We start from the raw sequence: 18,980 nt of genomic DNA on the forward strand, positions 1-18,980 counted from the left end.
AACAGGAGTCACTGTGTACTGACTTCTTATGCAAGACCTCTGTCCTCAAAAAGCTGTATTATGAGAATTAATGGTAAAACTTGTCCTCAAAGAAGTAGAGGATATTCTTATGTCTCATAAGTTATAGTTATGTCTAAAGTACTCATAGAAGATTTATCATTCTTAAGTGCTTCTTTAAAGTTAAGTAAGTTTCTCAAACATGGACTCTTGTATGTTTTAAAGTCATAAAAAGAATACAAAATGGTTAAAGGCCTCAGGGCTATCAATGAGACAGTTGCTTCAATGCTTCTTATTGTGTGCTAAACCTTTGTCTAAGGGATAATTTCTTCTGCATCCCATTAAACCCAGAATCTGGGAAAGTAAGGATACAGAATTTCCCAAACAAAAGCTCAGGTTTCTAAACAAGAGAGAGATTACTTGGGATTCCACTGAGATTCTAACCCCCAAAAAAGTGTGCTCTTTCAGTCAAGAGAAAGGAAGCTATTCTCTGTAGAGGAACACCACAGACTAAAAGGCAACTAAAGACATTTCTGGGAATGGCAGGATTCTGTGAAAAATGGGTTAAAGAGCTTTTAACAGAAGCCCCAACATTAGGAATACCCGAGTGGGCCATTCACCTTGTTTATAAAAGGATCCCCTTCAAATCAATTGTAGCCTAAATGGAAGGGGCTTTACCAGGGCTACTGAGCATGCCTACCTCAGTGAAATTAGAATTAAATTTCTACCTCTTGAGTCTTCATAAGTACTCAAGACATGTCTGCTTATTCTTGTGATGTCTTCAAAAAACAAAAAGCAAAGCTTTTGCTTTCATCACATAAAGACTACTGCACCTTAAGGCAGACATGTTGATCCTCAGACATGTTTTGATTCTCTCTGGGAGCTGTTATTGACAAGAAAACTCCTTAATGGATTCTTCTATTAGAATCCTCTATGCTCAGGCTCAATGGTTTTATAATCTGTGTAAGGGTAGCCTATTGCAGGGAGCCTATAAGATATGTTATTCCACTTGCAATTGGTTTTGTTCCAGTTTTGCTTATGCTGGCTGATAAACTTACATATTTCAGAACTCAATAACTTATGAGAATAGCTGATCATGCAGAGGATATAGTCATTGAGGGTGACTAAGAGTACTCCAGCTCATGAAACGAATTCGTTAGATGAGACAGAAAGAGACTTCCAGACCGAGGACAGACAGGGCCTAGGCCCAGGTCAGCAGGAAGTCCCTACAGAAGATACGATTCTATGCCCTTCAGCATCCCTTAAGATTAAGGTCTGGAATCTCTGATGGGGGAATGATATAGGTAGGCAGATAGGATTAAATTAATTAGATTCATGAGCTGGAAAAACACAGCTCCCCACCCCCTATGTAATCTCATGCTCTCACCTGATCTTACCTGTGTACGCCCATTACACAACCACTCCCCTTTTGGAAGTGGATAAAAGATGTAGAGTGTGCTGGGCCCCTCCCTTGTCCCATGCCTCTGGGTGTGCAGCCCTCTGGCCACCCCTCACTCTGCCTTCCTGCCTATGCACTGCACTACCTGTGCTTACTCCCAACCTCATGCTTTGCTCCATGTGGTTCTGGCCTGTGGACCTCTCACACGTGGCTCCCGGTCTGCTCTCTGCCCAGTATGGACTCCTCAGCTCACACTTCTGGACTCTTTCTCCTTTAAATAAAGCCCTTACTTTCCTGTGCATTTCTCTCACTAAATAAATGCTAAACCTTACCATGTCACCTGTTTTATTAGAGCCGATACTCAGAATTCTTATCTGAATAGATGGCAAGGACCCTCAAGATACTAAAATTTAGGAGCCGGCACTATGGCATAGTGGGTAAAGCCGCTGCCTGCAGTGCCAGCATCCCTTATGGGTGCCAGTTCGAGTCCCAGCTGCTCCACTTCTGATTCAGCTCTCTACTATGGCCTGGGAAAGCAGTGGAACATGGGCCAAGTCCTTGGGCCCCTGCACCCACGTGGAAGACCTGGAGGAGGCTCCTGGTTCCTGGCTTCGGATCAGCCTAGCTCTGGCCATTGTGGCCATTTGGGAAGTGAACCAGTGGATGGAAGACCTCTCTCTCTCTCTCTCTGCCTCTACCTCTCTATAACTCTGCCTTTCAAATAAATAAATAAAATATTTAAAATGATTAAAAGTAATGATATTAACATCAAAATAATGAATAAAGGTAACCCATATCAACAAGCCTAAGAAGTTAATTATGGATTTCCTTACATTCTAAGAACTCTTGTCCCTATTTAACACATCTGAAGTTGGACTTTCTTTTGCATCAAATGTGCCTATGATTTATTACACTTTGCACATGAAGGTAATAAATTGATGAGACATCTTACCAATATGATACAAATTTCCTCAATTTATGAATGAGAGAACAAGCTAAAGCCACTGAGGTAACTCGTCCAACTCCACACATCTAGAATGAACCTGGAACACCACCTCCAGAGCATGGGGTGGCCCAGTGCCACTCTGCAGCAGGCTGGCCGCCTTCCCTCCTAGCACCTTTGAATCCCTCAGGTAGCCAGGACTTGAGTGAATGAACCAAGGCTCTATCAGCCAGGTCCAATGTCTCTCTGGCCCTTGTTCAACAAACGCAGCTGCAAAGCAAGATACCTTTACTCAGTGAATCCCAGACGACAACAGAGTCACTCTTGGCTGCTGCTTAAGTTTAGACCTCTGGGAACTCAAAATGGACAAATTACCTGTACCCACCTCCCCACCACCACACCCCAGGTCTAAGCATTGACTGACAATACTACGCCATGAAATTTTTACATATGGGGACCCTTCTCTGCTGTCCTACACCCATTAGATTTCAATTGTCCACTACCCCAACCTGCCCCTAATTTTCATCTTATCATGAAGACATTTAAAACGTGTGTGGAAAATACAATGAAAAGATAAATCTGTTTGGGTGCAAACAGATTTTGAAATATGTGCCAACACAAAGGCTCTTCTAGAAGTTCATGAAAAATGCACCATATGAAAAACTATGCATGGATTTCAAAAACTTTTGCACAAAAATGAGCTTGTCCTTTCATTTCATTTTCCCATGAACTTTTTTGAAGTACCCTCAGCATGGCCCATCTTGTTCAGCTGCTATCTCTCAAACTCAATAGGACACCACAAACTCCTCCCCCAAGTATAGATGCCTTGAATTATAAATCACCACCCCCTCACAGTGAGGCCAGGACACTAGGCATTTTGGAAAATCTCCCCAGGCAATTGTGATGTGCAACTCTGATTAAGAACCATTGAATTCAAACTGATGGGCTCTGACTTCTAACTGCTAATCCCATTTGGCTGGGGCCCCAGCTAGGAGGCCAAAAGGCTGATGGGCCAGGATTGGCATTAAACAGGGCTGCTCCCAAGCGAGGCTGGATCAGCTGTGGGTTCAGCAGAGTGTTCCAGAGGACAAAAGCTCATGAAGTTCAAACACTCTCCCAACACACAGGCAGTGGGCACCTTGTCACCAGCACTTTCAGCTTGGAAAGTTGAAAGAATGAGTTGTGAAGGCTCTGAAGAACCAGGTGGAGGAAGCAGTGAGACAGTAGTGAACAAGTTGGGAAGATTGGGGCAGATCCAAGGCAAAGATTGTGTCGGTCAAGGCCACTGCTCTTTCTCCTGCTCTAAACACAGAATGAGCAGTCACACATGGCTCAGATCCGCCAGGAGCCTGGCCTCATGTTTTATCAAAATGCTCAGCCCTGCCACACTGTTTCCAATTGTAATTCTAGAAATCATCTTCAAGTGGAGGTGCCAAGTCCCCGACACCCATTCGCTTCACTGCTAGGGGTGGAAAGACATGAAGGGATGAAGAAAGAGTAACCTGGGAGTCAGGACTATTTCTTGAGCTCTGGAGGGAAAATCAGGTCAAGTGAGAAGGCCACGGGTCTGTACTTCTTTTGTACTGAGTCTTGACTGATACGTGCAGGGTAACCGATTGGCTCACCTTGAGCAAGCAATGAATGGTGAAGTCGTCATAGAAGCTAGCTAAAGGTTATTTTCTTTGTTTTTTTCTCTGTGAAGCTTTGGAAGAGTCTAGAAAAGGGGTAGGGGAGGGTGAGAAAGGAAAGGAACCTAAAGTGATCCCTGCCTTCTGGTGATGTTTGCTTCCTGGGGCCTCTTATGTGATGCGACACTGATACTGTGGCTCAGCGAGTTAAGCCACTGCCTGCAAGGCTGGCGTCCCATACTTGTCCAGACTCCTGGTTCAGACCCTTGCTCGAGTCCTGGCTGCTGTGCTTCCAATCCAGATGCCTGCTAATGCACTTGGGAAAGCAGAGGAAGATGGTCTGAGTACTCGGATCCATGCCACCCACAGGGGAGACCAGGAGGGAGCTCCTGGCTATAGCATTAAACCTGCCCAGGCCCAGCCACTTGTGGCCATACGGGGAGTGAACCAGCAGATGAAAGATCTCTTTTTCTCTGACTCTGTGTCTCTCTCTCTGTCACTCTGCCCTTCAAATAAGCAAATACTTTTAAAAAATAAAAACTTGCTGTTTGGAAGGGTTGGGGAGGAAGAATGGAACAAAAGGCATAAAAATGGTTGCATCAATCTGCATGACACAGTAGTAGCAGACAAAGCATCACACCCAGAGCCCAGAGAAAAGCATGGGTCCTCATGTGAATAATGGACTCCATCAGGTGCCAACACTGGTTCACTCACTGCAACATTTATGCCACTCTGATGCCAGATGTTAATAATCCTGTGGGACCACAGGAACTCTCCCTACTCATTTCTCTTTTCCACCAACCTAAAACCACTCTAAAAAAAAAGTCTGTTATTAAAAAATGGAACCAGCTTCTTTCCCAAAGGTGGTCACTACACAATCTGCACTTGCCATGCCCTGTTTAAAGGCAGAAAATGTAGTGGCAGGCCAGAGCTGAGAGGTACGGTAACCATAAATGTCAACTAAAGACTTCTTCTAGGGCCAGTGCTGTGGCGTGGTGGGCAAAGCCGCTGCCTGCAGTGCCAGCATCCCATGTGGGTGCCAGTTGAGTCCCGGTTGCGCCTCTTCTGATCCAGCTCTCTGCTGTGGCCTGGGAAAGCAGTGGAAGATGGCCCAAGTCCTTGGGCCCCTGCAACTGCATGGTAGACCTAGAAGAAGCTCCTGGCTCCTGGCTTCAGAACAGCACAGCTCCAGCCATTGCAGCCAACTGGGGAGTGAACCAGTGGATGGAAGACCTCTCTCTCTCTCTCTCTTTCTCTCTCTCTCAACTGGGGAGTGAACCAGTGGATGGAAGACCTCTCTCTCTCTGTCCTCTCTCTGTGTGTAACTATGACTTTCAAGTAAATAAATAAATCTTAAAAAAATAAAGACTCCATTCCCTACCGCCACCAAAAAGAAAAGGATCAAGAGGTACACTTCATCAGTATATTTCAACCAGGTGTTTTATTGGTCTGGCAACTGCAAAATATACAAATTTCTGAAAGGCATTCCCTGTTTGAAAGTGAGCACAGCTTCCTCCCAGGTTATTAATTCAGTCAAATATACAGAGAACAGAGAAGTCATCAGTCACACATAAAAGGGCCCCAAACCCAATGAACAACTAAACCCAATCTATACAGCTTTCTATGTTTAGGCTCCCTTATACATATTAAATAAATAAATAGCACATCTGCTATCAAAATAATAAAAAAATAAATTTCAAGTATTACAAATGAAAGATAATCATTGGTGTGGTTCAAACAGTTTTTCTTCTCCCCAAAAATGAAGAGTTTTTTTTTTTTTTTTTTTGCCCATGGTTTCAGGACAGAATACAGAGAGGGAAACCCACCCAAAAACAAATATGCAAAGTTAAGAAAATTGGTCCCAGGAGATTTTTTGGGGGGGGGGGGTAGTGGGCGGGTAGAGTGAAGATTCAGTAGGAGCAGAGGTACCACAGCTGCGGCTCACGCTCACCCTGTCCACAGCCTCCTCCAAAGCCAGGTCACTGGCTTTCAAATTAAGCAGCATTCTACTTCCTCCAAGATGCCTCCAGCCTGTCCTTTATGTCTCTCTCTCTCCCCATCTAGGCCCTGGCACACCAAAGCCCCATGTTAGTTCAAGCATTCTTCATCTATGTCTTGATTTCGGGAAATAAGGCGAGATGGGAACTGCACCTGCACCACGCCCCAACCTAGGTTCAAAGCGTCAGCTCTGACAACTACAGGATGAGACCCGAAAGTGGCATTCTCAAGAGCAAATGGGCAGGCCCCTCCCTCCTGTCTCAAAGATGACTGGCCGGCGCACACACACACACACACACGTGTGCATGTGCACACAACCCTTCCGTCTGATGAGACCCAAGATGCTGGGAGAGAGGGAAAACTGCCCAAGTGTTAGGTCATCCAGCAAAGAGACTCAAGCAGACGGCCGATTAAACAAGGTAGGATGGGCAGGGGGGACTTGGACCAGTTGGTTTGAAAAACCCAACACTTCATCATATGGGATCTGAAGCCATGTTCTCCCCCACTTCCCACTTAATCTCAACCAGGGAAATGTGCATGCTCGAAACACTCCTCTCAAAACAAACAAGCAGACAAATAAAAAGAGCTCTCCACTTCCAGCTGCAGGGTATCTCATTTCCCCAGATCTCACCCCAGGGATCTGTCCCCTTACACAAGGAGAAGCAGGAGGAGCTCAAAGCTCAGTAGCAGAAGGCAGGAAAGAAAAAGTAACCTTTGCCACTTGGAAACTTTGAGACATCCTTAAAAGGGGTCATTTGGACGAGCTGTACTGCTGAGTTCCCAAAGTGTCACTTTTGGGCACAAGACACCCCTTCCTGCCCCAGCACGAGAGGCAAAACCCACAGGCAGAAACTACAGGTATTCAGAACTACATGTCCCGTGCACCGGCTTTCCACCCTGGCAAAAATCTTCCAGATGCCCTGAAGACGAGGCAAGGACAACATTCTACTCTTCTGAGTTCTCCAATGTCCCGGCACAGCCCCAGGCACATGGTGGATGCTCGACAAACACATGAAGACAGTCCCCTGGCTAGGGCCTTCGTCCTCAGCTGGGACAGGCGGGCGGTGACACAAGCCCCGAAGGAAGGGAAGTCCTGCAGGAGCTTCTCTGTGTCGTCTCACAGCGATTCCAATGCTCTGAGTGCCCCCATCTCATGGGCAGGCCCAAGTCCCCACATTCAGAGGCTCCAAGTCCCCAAGGACCTCTGACACCCAAACATCCACGTTCCCGAAGAGAAGGTGCGACTTGTGGGTCAGACTTCTGAGACCAACAGCAAAGTGCAAAAGCAAGCAGCTCTAGGAGACTGAGCCTCCTGGGTACTTCCGAGTCCAGAGAAGAGAGTAGAGGGAACTCAGGGTTCCCTAGGAGAGGGAGGCCCTGCGGAGCAGATCTTAGCTTTCACCTCTGCATCCAGTGAGTCCATCCTCCAAGTGAGGCCCGGGGAAGGCCTGTGGCTGTGCAGGAGAGCCAGGCTGTGTCACCACTCAGCAGACCGGCGAGTCCTAAGCCCGAGGAATTCTGCAGAGAAGAGACCCCGCTCCTCACAACCCAGCACGTGTCCTAGTCCATTCTTCCACCAGGCACCTGCCCAGGCTGAGATGTACCAAAGAGCCACGTGCAAGTCTCTAAGTGTCCCTTGACCTTCAGCAAGGAAGACATGGCCCTCCTGTAGCTGCAGGATCCTCTGCTAGTCTGTGTCCCCAGCCGTGAACACGACAAGGCAAGACCACTGCAATGAAACAGGACAGGGCCTCCCCTCACCTCTTCCATGCTCACCATCCTCGCCAAGCCTCAAGGGGGTCCTCTGAGGCCAGAGACCACAAAAACCCCAGGAGAACAGAGTGTGTGGCAGCCTGCATGCAGCTCGACGTGGGAAACCATGAATCCACGTGCCTTTCTGGGGTCTCTGCTGCCCCAGCTACAGGGGCATGGTGGCGTACGTAGCTTCTCTTCAGCCATCAGTCCCTTCCTCCCTCCACCCCACCCTGGTCCAGAGGAAGTCCATGGGATCGGTTTTTGGCCTCGGGTAGACGGAAGGACACAAGCTAAGCTGCAGGGATGGACATGGAATGGAACCGACGCGTCTGCTTCAGTGTTTCCTGGAGGGGTCGGTGCTGCTCCGGGAGCCTTTCATGTTCTGTTTCCAGGAGACAAGAGGGGCAGGGAAAGGAGTTATGAGGGGCTGCTGAGTGTGTGTTAAAGCAGAAGACTCACAGCCACGCCACTGAGCCCTCCCGCCCCTGCTCCCCGCACTCCAAAGAGCACAACCCAAGAACAGTGTCATCAACCAAAGTCCCAGCACTTGACGGGAGGTAGCCCCGGAGTCACAGAGACAAGGACCAGGCACAGGGGCCAGGGGGAACAGCACAGGGGAGGGGAGCCATGTGGCTGCAGCTCCTATGGGTGCAACCAAGCTGCTCTGGGAGGTTGGGGAGCTACAAAGCACCGGGCACCAGTGTCCACTGGAGTTGGGCTGCTGGCTGCCCTCACAGGGGACCCTCACTGGCTGCAGCGGTGGAGCGAGGCCTCCAGGGAAGCTCAGGCTCGCCTCCCGACTCCACTAAGGCAGAGCTGGCCACCCACCCAGCGCTCCGCCTCCAGATTCTGGGAACACAGCTTGACAAGAACACAGGTGATGAGTGGGATGGCTGGATGCGGCAGCAAGGCCCAGGCCGGGAGCCAGGCAGAGGAGGCTGTGTCGCTGCAGCCCCATCTCTGTCCAGATCAAAGTGACCCTAGCAGAAAGCCCCGGCCACACACGGCTGCTGCCATTGCACAGCGGGGGCCTCTTTCCTTACCCTCCTAAACCTACTCCTCGGAGAAACAAACACCCGAGGCTTGCAAGTATTCTGACTCCGAAGGTCCCCACCAAGACTTCTGAAGGGAGCAAGTGCAGAGCATGGAGCCCCTCGAGGTCCACTGACACCCCCATGCTGGAACCCAGGGTCCAGGGCTAGAGAGACTTGCAGGGCTACGCAGCAACAGAGCCAGTACCCAGATCTGGGCAGCACTCAGGAATCCTGTGGCTGGGACCCTCTGCAGGAGGCTGGGCCTCCCGTGCATGACCTGGACTCCTGTCTAGGGAGACAGCCCCAGCTGAGCTGTGGGAATGGAGAGCAAGGGGCTGCTGCTTCCCTCCCACCATTGCTACTGGCTCCAACCTGCCCTCTGAGACCACAAGCCCATGGCTTTGAGCACCCACACAGGATGGAGATGCAATAGTGACATTGGCAGACTACAAGGCAGGTTATGTCCACAGCATTCACGCATGGGCCCCCGGGTCAGGGCACAAGGAATGGGGATGAAAGACACATTGGAAAGGACCTCAGGACGATGGCACTGCTTGTAAAACCCTGGGCACTGTCACACACACAAAGGCACATACTCCATGATGGCCAGTCTGCACACAGACCAAGAGGCCCTAGGGCTGAGATACATGACTCTGAGAGATGCAAAGGGGACAGAGCGACATGCACCCGGTCATTTACCTGTCCAAGGTTAGTAAGGAGAAAACTTTGAGAAAATGTGACAGACAGTTCGTCTTTCACGCACAGTGGGGAAGAGGAAGAAACGGGTTGGAAAAGGGAAAAAAAAAAAAAAAACATCTTTAGCAGCAGTTTCTTTTTCATGTTCATTTGTAAAACTGATGGATGTACAGGGCCAGCATAGTGGCACAGCCAGTAAAGCCACCGCCTGCAATGCCGCCATCCCATGTGGGCGCTGGTTTTGTGTCCCGGCTGCACAATTGCTGATCCAGCTCCCTGCTAAGGCATCTGGGAAAGCAGCAGCAGATGGCCCAAGTGCTTAGGCCCCTGCCACCCACATATGGGAAACCCAAATGAAGCTCGTGGCTCCAGGCTTCCGCCTGGCCAAGCCCTGGCCATTGCAGCAATTTGGGAGAATGAACCAGTGGATGAAAGATCTCTCCCTGTGTCTCTTCCTAACTTTGCCTTTCAAATAAAAAAATAAATCTTAAAAAAAAAAAGAAGAAGAAGAAGAAAAAGTATGTACTGTGGATGCCAGGCGGCCTCTCGATCCCAAACAGCTAACCCGGGCCCCAGGAAGGCCCTGCAGTGCACAGGACCTGGGTTGTCATTCCTGGTTTATGGTCATAGGCATCAGGCCCCAAGGCCTAACCCCTCTCCCGAGTCTGAGTGCTCCAGAGAGCCCTGGCAGTGTACACCGAGGCCCTCCCTGCTGGTTAAGAGCTGCCATCCTTCAGGCTTATACCAGGTGCCAAGTGCTGTATCTATATTCTTGTGCTCGAAGTCCCCAAGGAAGCTCTCTCTAGCTTACAGGGGAGTTTGCTAGTTGAGGTCCTAGAATGCTTTAACTTGCCCAGAGTTCCAAAGACAGTGGCCAGGAGCACCACCAAGGTACAAATCCAGCCCAGCCTCAACTTGAATCATAGATTTTGGTCCCACGGAATCCCCATTAACAAAGGCGCAGACTCCCCAGCTGGGCTGGCGCGCACACCACACTCAATGTGCTTCTGTTGAACTGGACAGAGTCTAGCCAAGGACATTATGACACTGGTCTTAGAGACGAGCAAGTTCAACTTCAGCATGTCCCTTCCTTGTAGGAGTCCCCTGGCAGCCTCAGGCAATGGGTCAGAAGAAAGGGGCTATGCCCACATGCCACACCATCAAGGGTCCAAACCTAAGGGCCGGTTTCCAGACAAAGAGAACCCTGATCCAGGTGTAGGCTAGGCACTGGAAAGCCAGTTCCAAAGACACTGAGCTGTGGGAGTGGCTTGTCTTTGAAGACTAAGTTAACAGGCTCACCGCTGGGTAAACAAAACTTAACCACAGGAAGCAGCTGAAAGGCGAGGCTGCAGGAGGTAAACCGGAGCAAACAGCTGCCAGCCATGCCCCCATGCATTGTGAGGATCAGGGGTTTGTGGGGAGGAGCAGGGAGGGAAGAGAAGACGCCAGCCCTTAGAAACAGAGACCCATTCAAGGGCTGGCGCTGCTGCTGCCTGCCAGGCAGATGGCCACAGGTGCGTCACTGACCTCAGCCTCACCTGCCCCCCTCCCAGGGTTATTCCAGGACCAGGGATGTGCCATCATGCTTCTCCCGAGCTCCAAAGCCCTACACAGTACAACCTTCTCTACGACACCAAACCACTCCTGCTTTCCAAAACTGAGCGGTGCTTTGCAGCTCAACTCCTCAAACCCTCGAGTCCCTGCACAGATGCTCATGAGCACAGAACGAGTAGCAGGGGAGGTGTGACTGGAGGAGGAGGGAGGCTAGGATTTTATAGTGGCTGCTATGAAAATTCTACCGTGTGAAGGCCTTGGCTCCTTCTCTGGCTGGGGATCGTGACAGCCACAGGGATGCCAAGTTATCTACTCAGCGGCTGCCAGCGCTGACGCTGACCCAGAAATCTGCTGCAGAGGACTCAGGCAGAAGGGGCTGGTGGGGCAGCTGCACCCAATCCTGAGCACGATGCTTCCGGCTGGGCAGGCATCACTGCAAAGCCACCTAGGAATGGCTTCCACACAGGACTCCCCAGGGTCCGGGGGGTCCAGCCCCACCACCTGCCCCCCAGGGGACAGCCTCATAGATTCCTTCTGCAGATTAGGCTCTGGGTCCATTTTCCCTCCAAACACTAAAGGATGCCCCTTGGGGAGGCCAAGGGTAGCAGGCCCAGATTCAGCTCACCACCAAAACCTGACTCTAGGATGGAAAACGTGGGTATGCCAAACCCCAGACCAGGGCCAGGGCCATTACGAACAACACCTAGGGCCCAGAGAGGGACTGTGGAGAAGCAGCCTATGGCCACAGCAATATCAAGCCACACCGATGGCCACCTGGGACACAGCTGCCTCTTGCACCCTTTTCTTAAAAAAAAAAAAAAAATCAATTTCCAGCTCTTCCCTCAACACACCCATCTTCTCCTTCTCCCACGGAAGACCTCGGACTTCAGAAAAACTGTCCTTATCTTCACTATTTTAACAGGCAGGAGGCCCAATTGGCAAGCAGGAAGAGAGAGGTGCAAGCAGTAGAATTATGCAGAGAGAAATACTTACAGACAGGCTTTCCCTAGCAAAGGCTGCAGGGAGAAAAAGTGGAGAGAGAGGTCAGTCAGAAGGTAGGACCTCATGGGGTAGGGCAAAGCCCTGGCAAACCCTGCCTTTCCCCCCCACAACACACACACACACACACACACACACACACTTGGATCAGCCAATGGTTTCCAGAAGTCCCTGGGGACCTGGCAACTCTGCAGGAGCACCTGCCTCGGTATCTTGCTTGACCGACGTCAGTGCAGCCCCAGATGTTAACCACGCCCCCGCCCAGCACCCAAGCACCTTCAACAGCTGCCTCTTAACGTAAATACAATCCTTAAAGTCCTCAGATCTGAAACCTGAGGAGTCTTTTCAGGTGAAGTACCTGGCGATTAAAATCCTACACTCATGCTTATTGGCAGAGTTGCAACCCAAGCCAGGTCTCCAGGATACACCTGCTGCCATCTCACCTAGTCCAGTCCTTACCAGGTTAGATGTGTGGCCCAAATCACCTTATCTGATTTGCCTTCTGCAGTAGATATTACTCCCCCATTCCACAGATAAGAAAACTGAGGCCTGCAGAGGTAAAATGCCCTCAGGGGCCACAGCGCCTACCTCAAGACACATTCCAGACATTCCAGGGTTTAAGGAAGCCCAAAGATAAGCCAGGAAGTTAGTGAGCTGAAGCCTCCCATACTGATCTCAGAAACAAAGCCCATGTGACCCTCAGCCTATAGAGCTGGGAGTGGAGATGGGAGAGACCTGTGGCTGATACCTATATATTTGAACCCAGAGATCTCTACATCTGACACATTTGCAAAAACTCTTGGCTGTCTCTGAAGAAAAGACTGATTTTTTTAGAAAACCCATCTTAATACTCAAAAGTGACAACCTTCCTACCTCTAACAGCCACAGCCAATTAAATGAAGTGAAATCTGGTTGCGTTCAGCTTTGGTTCTTTTTTTTTTTTTTGACAGGCAGAGTGGATAGTAAGAGAGAGAGAGACAGAGAGAAAGGTCTTCCTTTTTGCCGTTGGTTCACCCTCCAATGGCCGCCGCGGCCAGCGCATCTCGCTGATCCGAAGCCAGGAGCCAGGTGCTTCTCCTGGTCTCCCATGCGGGTGCAGGGCCCAAGCACTTGGGCCATCCTCCACTGCCTTCCCGGGCCATAGCAGAGAGCTGGCCTGGAAGAGGGGCAACCGGGATAGAATCCGGTGCCCCAACCGGGACTAGAACCCGGTGTGCCGGCACCACAAGGCAGAGGATTAGCCTGTTGAGCCACGGCGCCAGCCAGCTTTGATTCTTACCCCCTGCTAAGACAACTATGTTAGGTGACAAAGTGGCTCTCTCCTTTGTATCCGGCCTCAGGGCCATGCTGGCACCAGGGTCCAGGGCCCAGCCATGCTGTAGCAAAGGGACAAGAGTGAGGGACAGAAAAGATGTGCGGGCCCAGAGCTGGAGGGAGAGACCTCGAGATTGGGGCTTGGTGCAGATGGCTCTAGAAATGATGGTTCATGAATGCCAAGGGACTCAGACACTTGACTCTTCCATCTGCTCTGCCCGGTGCTGCCCGGTGCAGTCCACACACTCAGGAAGGAGGCGAATGTGGTCATCACAAAGGAAGAAGCCCTCCCCCTCTTCCCCAGCAGAGTCTCAACTTCCAGGAGGGCTTCTTGTACACGCACACATGCACACACACACATACACATGCGTGCACACATGGGTGCGCATGTGCACACACACGCGCGCACGCACAGTCCCAGGTCTGAGGCCACTGCCACTCCCCCCCAGGGAAGGAAGGGAAGGGGGAAGTAAGTCACTGACTTGTCCGGGTAGCTGCGTGGGCACCTCCGGGGGCAGGCAGCTGGGCAGGGCAGCAGAAGTGGAAGCCACATGCTCCTCAAAGCTGTTGATGCGAGGCTTTTTGGTGGGCTCGGGGCTGGCTAGTGGGGTGACACTATTGCGTCTCATGAGCGGGTTAGGTCCCTTCTTTGCATCCTAAGCAAGACAAAGACAAAAGAGAGAAGGCGATAGTTACAAGGAAGGGGAAGGTAAATAAGCCACACACACACACACACACACAAAATAAAGGTCCCCCTGCTCCTGGATTTTAGGGATACAACAAGATTGACCCAGAAAGGGAATGGCCCTGGGACCAGGTCGGGGGCAGGGGCGGGGGCGGGGACTCCCTCCATGCTCCTTCTGTTTCCTGGATGGTTCCAAAAGACACCCACATAGATAAACACCACCACGATGTCTGCCTGCCAAGCAGGGAGGGAAATACAATCGCCACAGGGAACGAGATCAGAGAGAAGAGCCCTGCTCCCAGCCCCCAGGACAGAGAGCCCGCGACAGGACGGGTAGGAAAAGGTGTCAGCGCTGTTTCCTTTCTGACGACTGCCAAGCCTGGACTTGCAGTGCACGCACAAACAGTTCTCACACAAACTACCACCCTGGCTGAGGAAGGGACACAGAGGCCAAAGAGGCAGAACACCTGCGGGAGGCAGAGCCTGCCAGCCAGGACCAGACCACAGCTCTCCAATCCAGGGACAACATGACGGGAGGGGGTCCCAGGAGTTCCCGGGCACAGGAGCCTCAGAGCAAGTCTGCTGTCTGCAGCAACCTGGGTGGCCACGTACAAGTCTCTGAATGCCAAAGTCTGCTGGCCAAACTCCTCAGAAAGGCGGAAGTCACCTGTTCCATCCATCTGGGGAACTCTGCAGAGAGAAAGCCCTGCGTGGTGACAGAGGATGGTCTGCAGAGTCCTGGCCAGGCACTGGGGGAAGTAAATTCAAACTCAGGCACAGAATCTATCTGCTCAGAGTCAATGTGACAAAGCACCCAAATTTCAGACCTGCTCGAGGTGGAAAATAGCTCTGAGTGGGCACTGGGTCTCCCACTGGCCGTCGCTCAGGGTGCTCATCCCCTGCCCCACTTCCATGCCCCCCACAGTGTCCAGTTCTTGGAAATTCTGCACCTGAACCCGTGCAGTTGGCCAAGGCCAATGGCTGGTCCAGCTTGAACCAGTGTCTCTTGACCTCAAAAGCACGGTTTTAGCTGCCCAAAAGGAAAAGGAAATAGTAACTGCTACCCTTATGTTTAAAGGAAGACTGCACCTTCCTCTCTATCGTTCGTTTCATGGGTTAAGGAGAAATGGGGAAGAGATCATGGAGAGAAAGTAGAGGAAGAAGATCTGGAGGAGCTATAAAAGGAAGCCAGGGCAACAACACAGGGGTGCTACGGGAGGCAGCCGGCCAGGCCAAATACAGAGAAGCAACTCCAGGGAGATCCCACTGGAAGGCAGGGGCCAGGCAGCACAGGCAGACTTCCTGTGGGTCCCACTACTCCACAAGAGCCCTCTGAGTGACGAAGGCCAGGAGGGGATCTCCAGGGGTCTCCACTCACCTCCGACCTCTCCCGGTGTGTGCTCACCGACTCCACGTTCAAGTAGATGGATTCCACACGGCAGCCTTCAAGAGAAATAACTAATGAGAAGCTGGCTCTCGAGAAGGGGGGTGATCCTGCCTGTAGTGTCACAGCCACCAGAAGCCACCACCCTGGGGGCCAGGGCCCACTCACCATAAGCGACAGGTGTCAGTTTCAGAACAGTGTGAAGGGGGCATTTCAGGTAAGGCATCTCCTCTGAAAGAGAGAGATAACGGACCCACAATGAGCTAGCAGACTCAGGCAGGTGGAGACACGAAGAACAGCCACTGCGAGACAAGGAACCTCAGAAACCATGCCTGGGGGAGGGTGTCTCCTCCCATCAATTATACAGGCCCATCCTGTACAAGGGAGGAGGCCCTGGAAAGCGACACATTCCCAAAAGAACACAACCAAAGCAAAGCAGTAGACCCATCTTCACACAACATGTCAGGGCATTTTGCTTTTTAAAAAAAGACATTCCCCAAACCATTTGTATTTGTCTAGGGATTCAGCCGAACCCTGGACAGACACAAGATTTTTTTATTTGTTTTTTGTTTTTAATTTATTTGAAAGGCAGACCAACAGAGAGAGCTTCAATCTGTTGGCTTACTCCTCAAACTCTCACAACAGCCAGGTCTGGGCCAGGCTGAAGCCAAGAGCTCCATCCAGGTCTCCCCACATGGGTGTCAAGGACACAAGTACTTGAGCCATCCCTGCTGGCTCCCAGGGCGTGTGTTAGCAGGCAGCTGGAGTGGAGGCACAGGCAGGACTCAAACCAGGCAGTCTGATTTGGGATGTGGGCACCCCAAGTGGCAGCTTATACCCCTGCACCACAACACCCACCCCAGAACTTAAGTTCCTAGTGGTACTGTTAGTGTTTTCTAGGCTGTTTGTTACTTAGAGGTGAACTGAAAAGAAGCGCTGCCCCCCAGCCTGACACCCAACCCAAAGACCCTTAGATGTGTGGGGACCAAGGGGCTTTCAGCAGGCTGTTTTTAGAAGTGAAGTCCAGTGGGCATCAAATTGCCCCCCAACAGCCTTTCCTAAAGGCTGGCTTGGAGGCACTGGGTTCTGAGGACCCTGCAGCAGGTGTCCTGCCTTCCCTCTCATTCAGCAGAGTGGCAGATGTATGTGAGAACAACGGGTCTGTGGTCACATGCACTCAAGAGAGTCTCCTTTCTCCTTCCTCCCTCCCTCCCGAGGCCACGACCTGCCCAATGGTACCTGCACTCTTGTCTAGGAAGTACGCCAGCAAGCAGCGCAGGACAGCCTGGTGGCAAATGACCAGCACGTTCTCCTGCCGCTCCAGCTCCATGATCACCGGCTCCAGGCGCTGGACCAGGTCCTGGTAGGACTGAAGGCAGAGGGACAGGACATGGTGTTAGAGCAAAGAGCCTTGACCGTATGCTATGGTCTTCTGTCATTATTAGCCAGAGAGCTTGTCACTCCTCCATCCCTCCATCCATTCTCTCACCTATCTATCATCCTTCTATATCCATCTACCCATCTACCCACCCACCCATCCAACTATCCATCTGCCCATCTACCCACCCACCCATCCAACTACCCATCTGCCCATCTACCCTTCCATCTATCCATCCACCCATCTATCCAGCCAGCAACCCACTCACCCACCCACCCACCCATTCACCCATCTACAAACTCACCCACTCAAGCCCATACCCATCCATCCATCCATCCATCCATCCACTCATACACTCACTCACCCACCCATCCACCCCTTCTTTCCCTGGTGTTTAACCTTTCATTTGGCAAAGCGGTTCTTGTAAGGTACATAAACCTGCTGTCCTCTGTCTCAGTTCCTTCTTCTTCCTACTCCTCTCTCTACGCATTGAGGGACAGCAGTGGCTAAGATGGGGCAGGTGTTACAATGGAATTTTTTTTAGAAAGACTGATTTATTTATTTGAAAGGCAGAATGACAGAAAGAGAGAGAGAGAGAGAGAGAGAGAGAGAGACTATCTTCCATTTGCTGGTTCACCCCCCAAACAGCCACAAGAGCCAGGTCTGCATGAGGCTGAAGCCAGGAACTCTTGCCTTGTCTCCCATATGAGGGGCAGGGGCCCAAGCACTTGAGTCCCTGCCACTAGCTTGGGAGACCTGAATGAAGTTCCTGACTCCTGGCTTTGACCTGGCCAAGCCCTGGCTGTTGTGTACATTTGAGGAGAGAAACAGCAGATGAAAGATAGATCGATCGATCAATCAATATCTCTCTCTCTCTCTCTCTCTCTTTCTGCCTCTCCATTTGCATTTCAAATAAATATGGGGCAGGTGCTGTGGCACAGTGGGTAAAGCACCACTTGCCAACACCAGCATCCCATATGGGCACCGGTTTGAGTCCAGCTGCCCTACTTCCGATCCAGCTCCCTAGTTATGTGCCTGGGAAAGCAGCAGAGGATGGCCCAAGTGCTTGGGCCCCTGCACCCATTAGGGAGACCAGGATGGATTACCAGGCTCCTGGCTTCAACCTGGCCCAGCCCTAGCCACTGCAACCATTTACAGAGTGAACCAGCAGATGGAAGATCTCTTGATCTCTCTCTGTCTCCTCCTCTCTCTGTAAGTCTGCCCTTCAAGTAAATGAATAAATCTTTTTAAAAATATGAAAACAAATAAACAGACTTTTTAAAAAAATTTTAAAATTTAAAATGGGCCACCAAGGCTCCTACCCCCTCTGCCCCCTCCTTTTTTCTCCCCCAAACCAGAGTTCCAGTGACAAGGGCCAGTATGAGACGAGAGGACAGCAGGCTGGCCCACGGGGGACAAGGGGGTGACAAATGCCCAGAAGGCCACAGGCAGGAGTCAACACATCAGCCTGCCCAGAGCAGAGCCTCTGCACAAGCCATCCCTGTCTGCGTGCAGCAGCTACTTGCTGGGCAACAGGGAGTGAGAGGCTGCATGTGGGGCCACGCCTCTACCAGTATCAACCAGGCCATCAGCAAACATTAACTGGAGACCCTCGCCTGTCTTCCTTCTGTAGCCCAGTGAAAAACCCTGATCATCACCCACCATCGTTTTCCTTTCTCTTATCACTGAATTTGTCGCTAGAGAAACACAACTCCCACTTCTGCCCATGAGAAGACAGAACCGCACTTCTCCTGGGCCTATGCAAGACTCAAGTCCAAGGGCAAAGCAGCAGGGACAAGACTGCATAATGGGTGGGGGGCTAGGGGGATGGAGAATCTTCTCTGGACAGCTGTTGATCACACGGTCCTCTGGGGTCCCCACCGCCCTCTCTTGGCCAGCACCACACTCAGCACCTACCCCCAACGCTGGCCAACGTCTGCAGAATGAACAGGACAGCAGGGAAAGAGCAAGCACGCAGGATGGGAGGTGACCCCAACACTCACCTCGCCCGTCGGGTAGCGGTAATAGTACTTGTCTTGCTCACGCAGGGCGTACTCCTCAGGGTAGGTGTCCTTGATCTCCTCGTAGGTCAGCTCCTCACACACACCCTGGGCAGAACACCGAGTGGTCACCAGAGGCAATGTGTCCAAGAGAGCCACTACACGCGGGGGGCCCCCAAGATGCCAGAGTGGGATTCCGCTGGATTCCCGCGAGAG

General features: G+C 51.3%; 1 protein-coding gene across 3 annotated transcripts in view; it reads right to left on the reverse strand.

The window, feature by feature from the left end:
* Positions 1 to 5,389: 5,389 nt before the first annotated feature.
* PFKFB3 (6-phosphofructo-2-kinase/fructose-2,6-biphosphatase 3) overlaps positions 5,390 to 18,980 on the reverse strand; it is a 29,367-nt gene continuing 15,776 nt past the window's right edge. The window contains exons 10-16 of one of the 3 annotated variants that reach the window (XM_062210983.1): positions 18,768 to 18,872; positions 16,626 to 16,755; positions 15,555 to 15,617; positions 15,381 to 15,445; positions 13,800 to 13,973; positions 11,998 to 12,020; positions 5,390 to 8,102 (exon numbers count right to left, since the gene is read on the reverse strand). In XM_062210983.1, the coding sequence (XP_062066967.1) occupies positions 8,096 to 8,102; positions 11,998 to 12,020; positions 13,800 to 13,973; positions 15,381 to 15,445; positions 15,555 to 15,617; positions 16,626 to 16,755; positions 18,768 to 18,872 (567 nt within the window). In that variant the 3' untranslated portion in view covers positions 5,390 to 8,095. The remainder of the gene's footprint in view (positions 8,103 to 11,997; positions 12,021 to 13,799; positions 13,974 to 15,380; positions 15,446 to 15,554; positions 15,618 to 16,625; positions 16,756 to 18,767; positions 18,873 to 18,980) is intronic. The other 2 variants (XM_062210982.1, XM_062210984.1) reach the window with 2 other exon arrangements.

The sequence above is a fragment of the Lepus europaeus genome, chromosome 14 (genome assembly GCF_033115175.1).
Source record: "Lepus europaeus isolate LE1 chromosome 14, mLepTim1.pri, whole genome shotgun sequence".
Taxonomy (NCBI): Eukaryota; Metazoa; Chordata; class Mammalia; order Lagomorpha; family Leporidae; genus Lepus; species Lepus europaeus.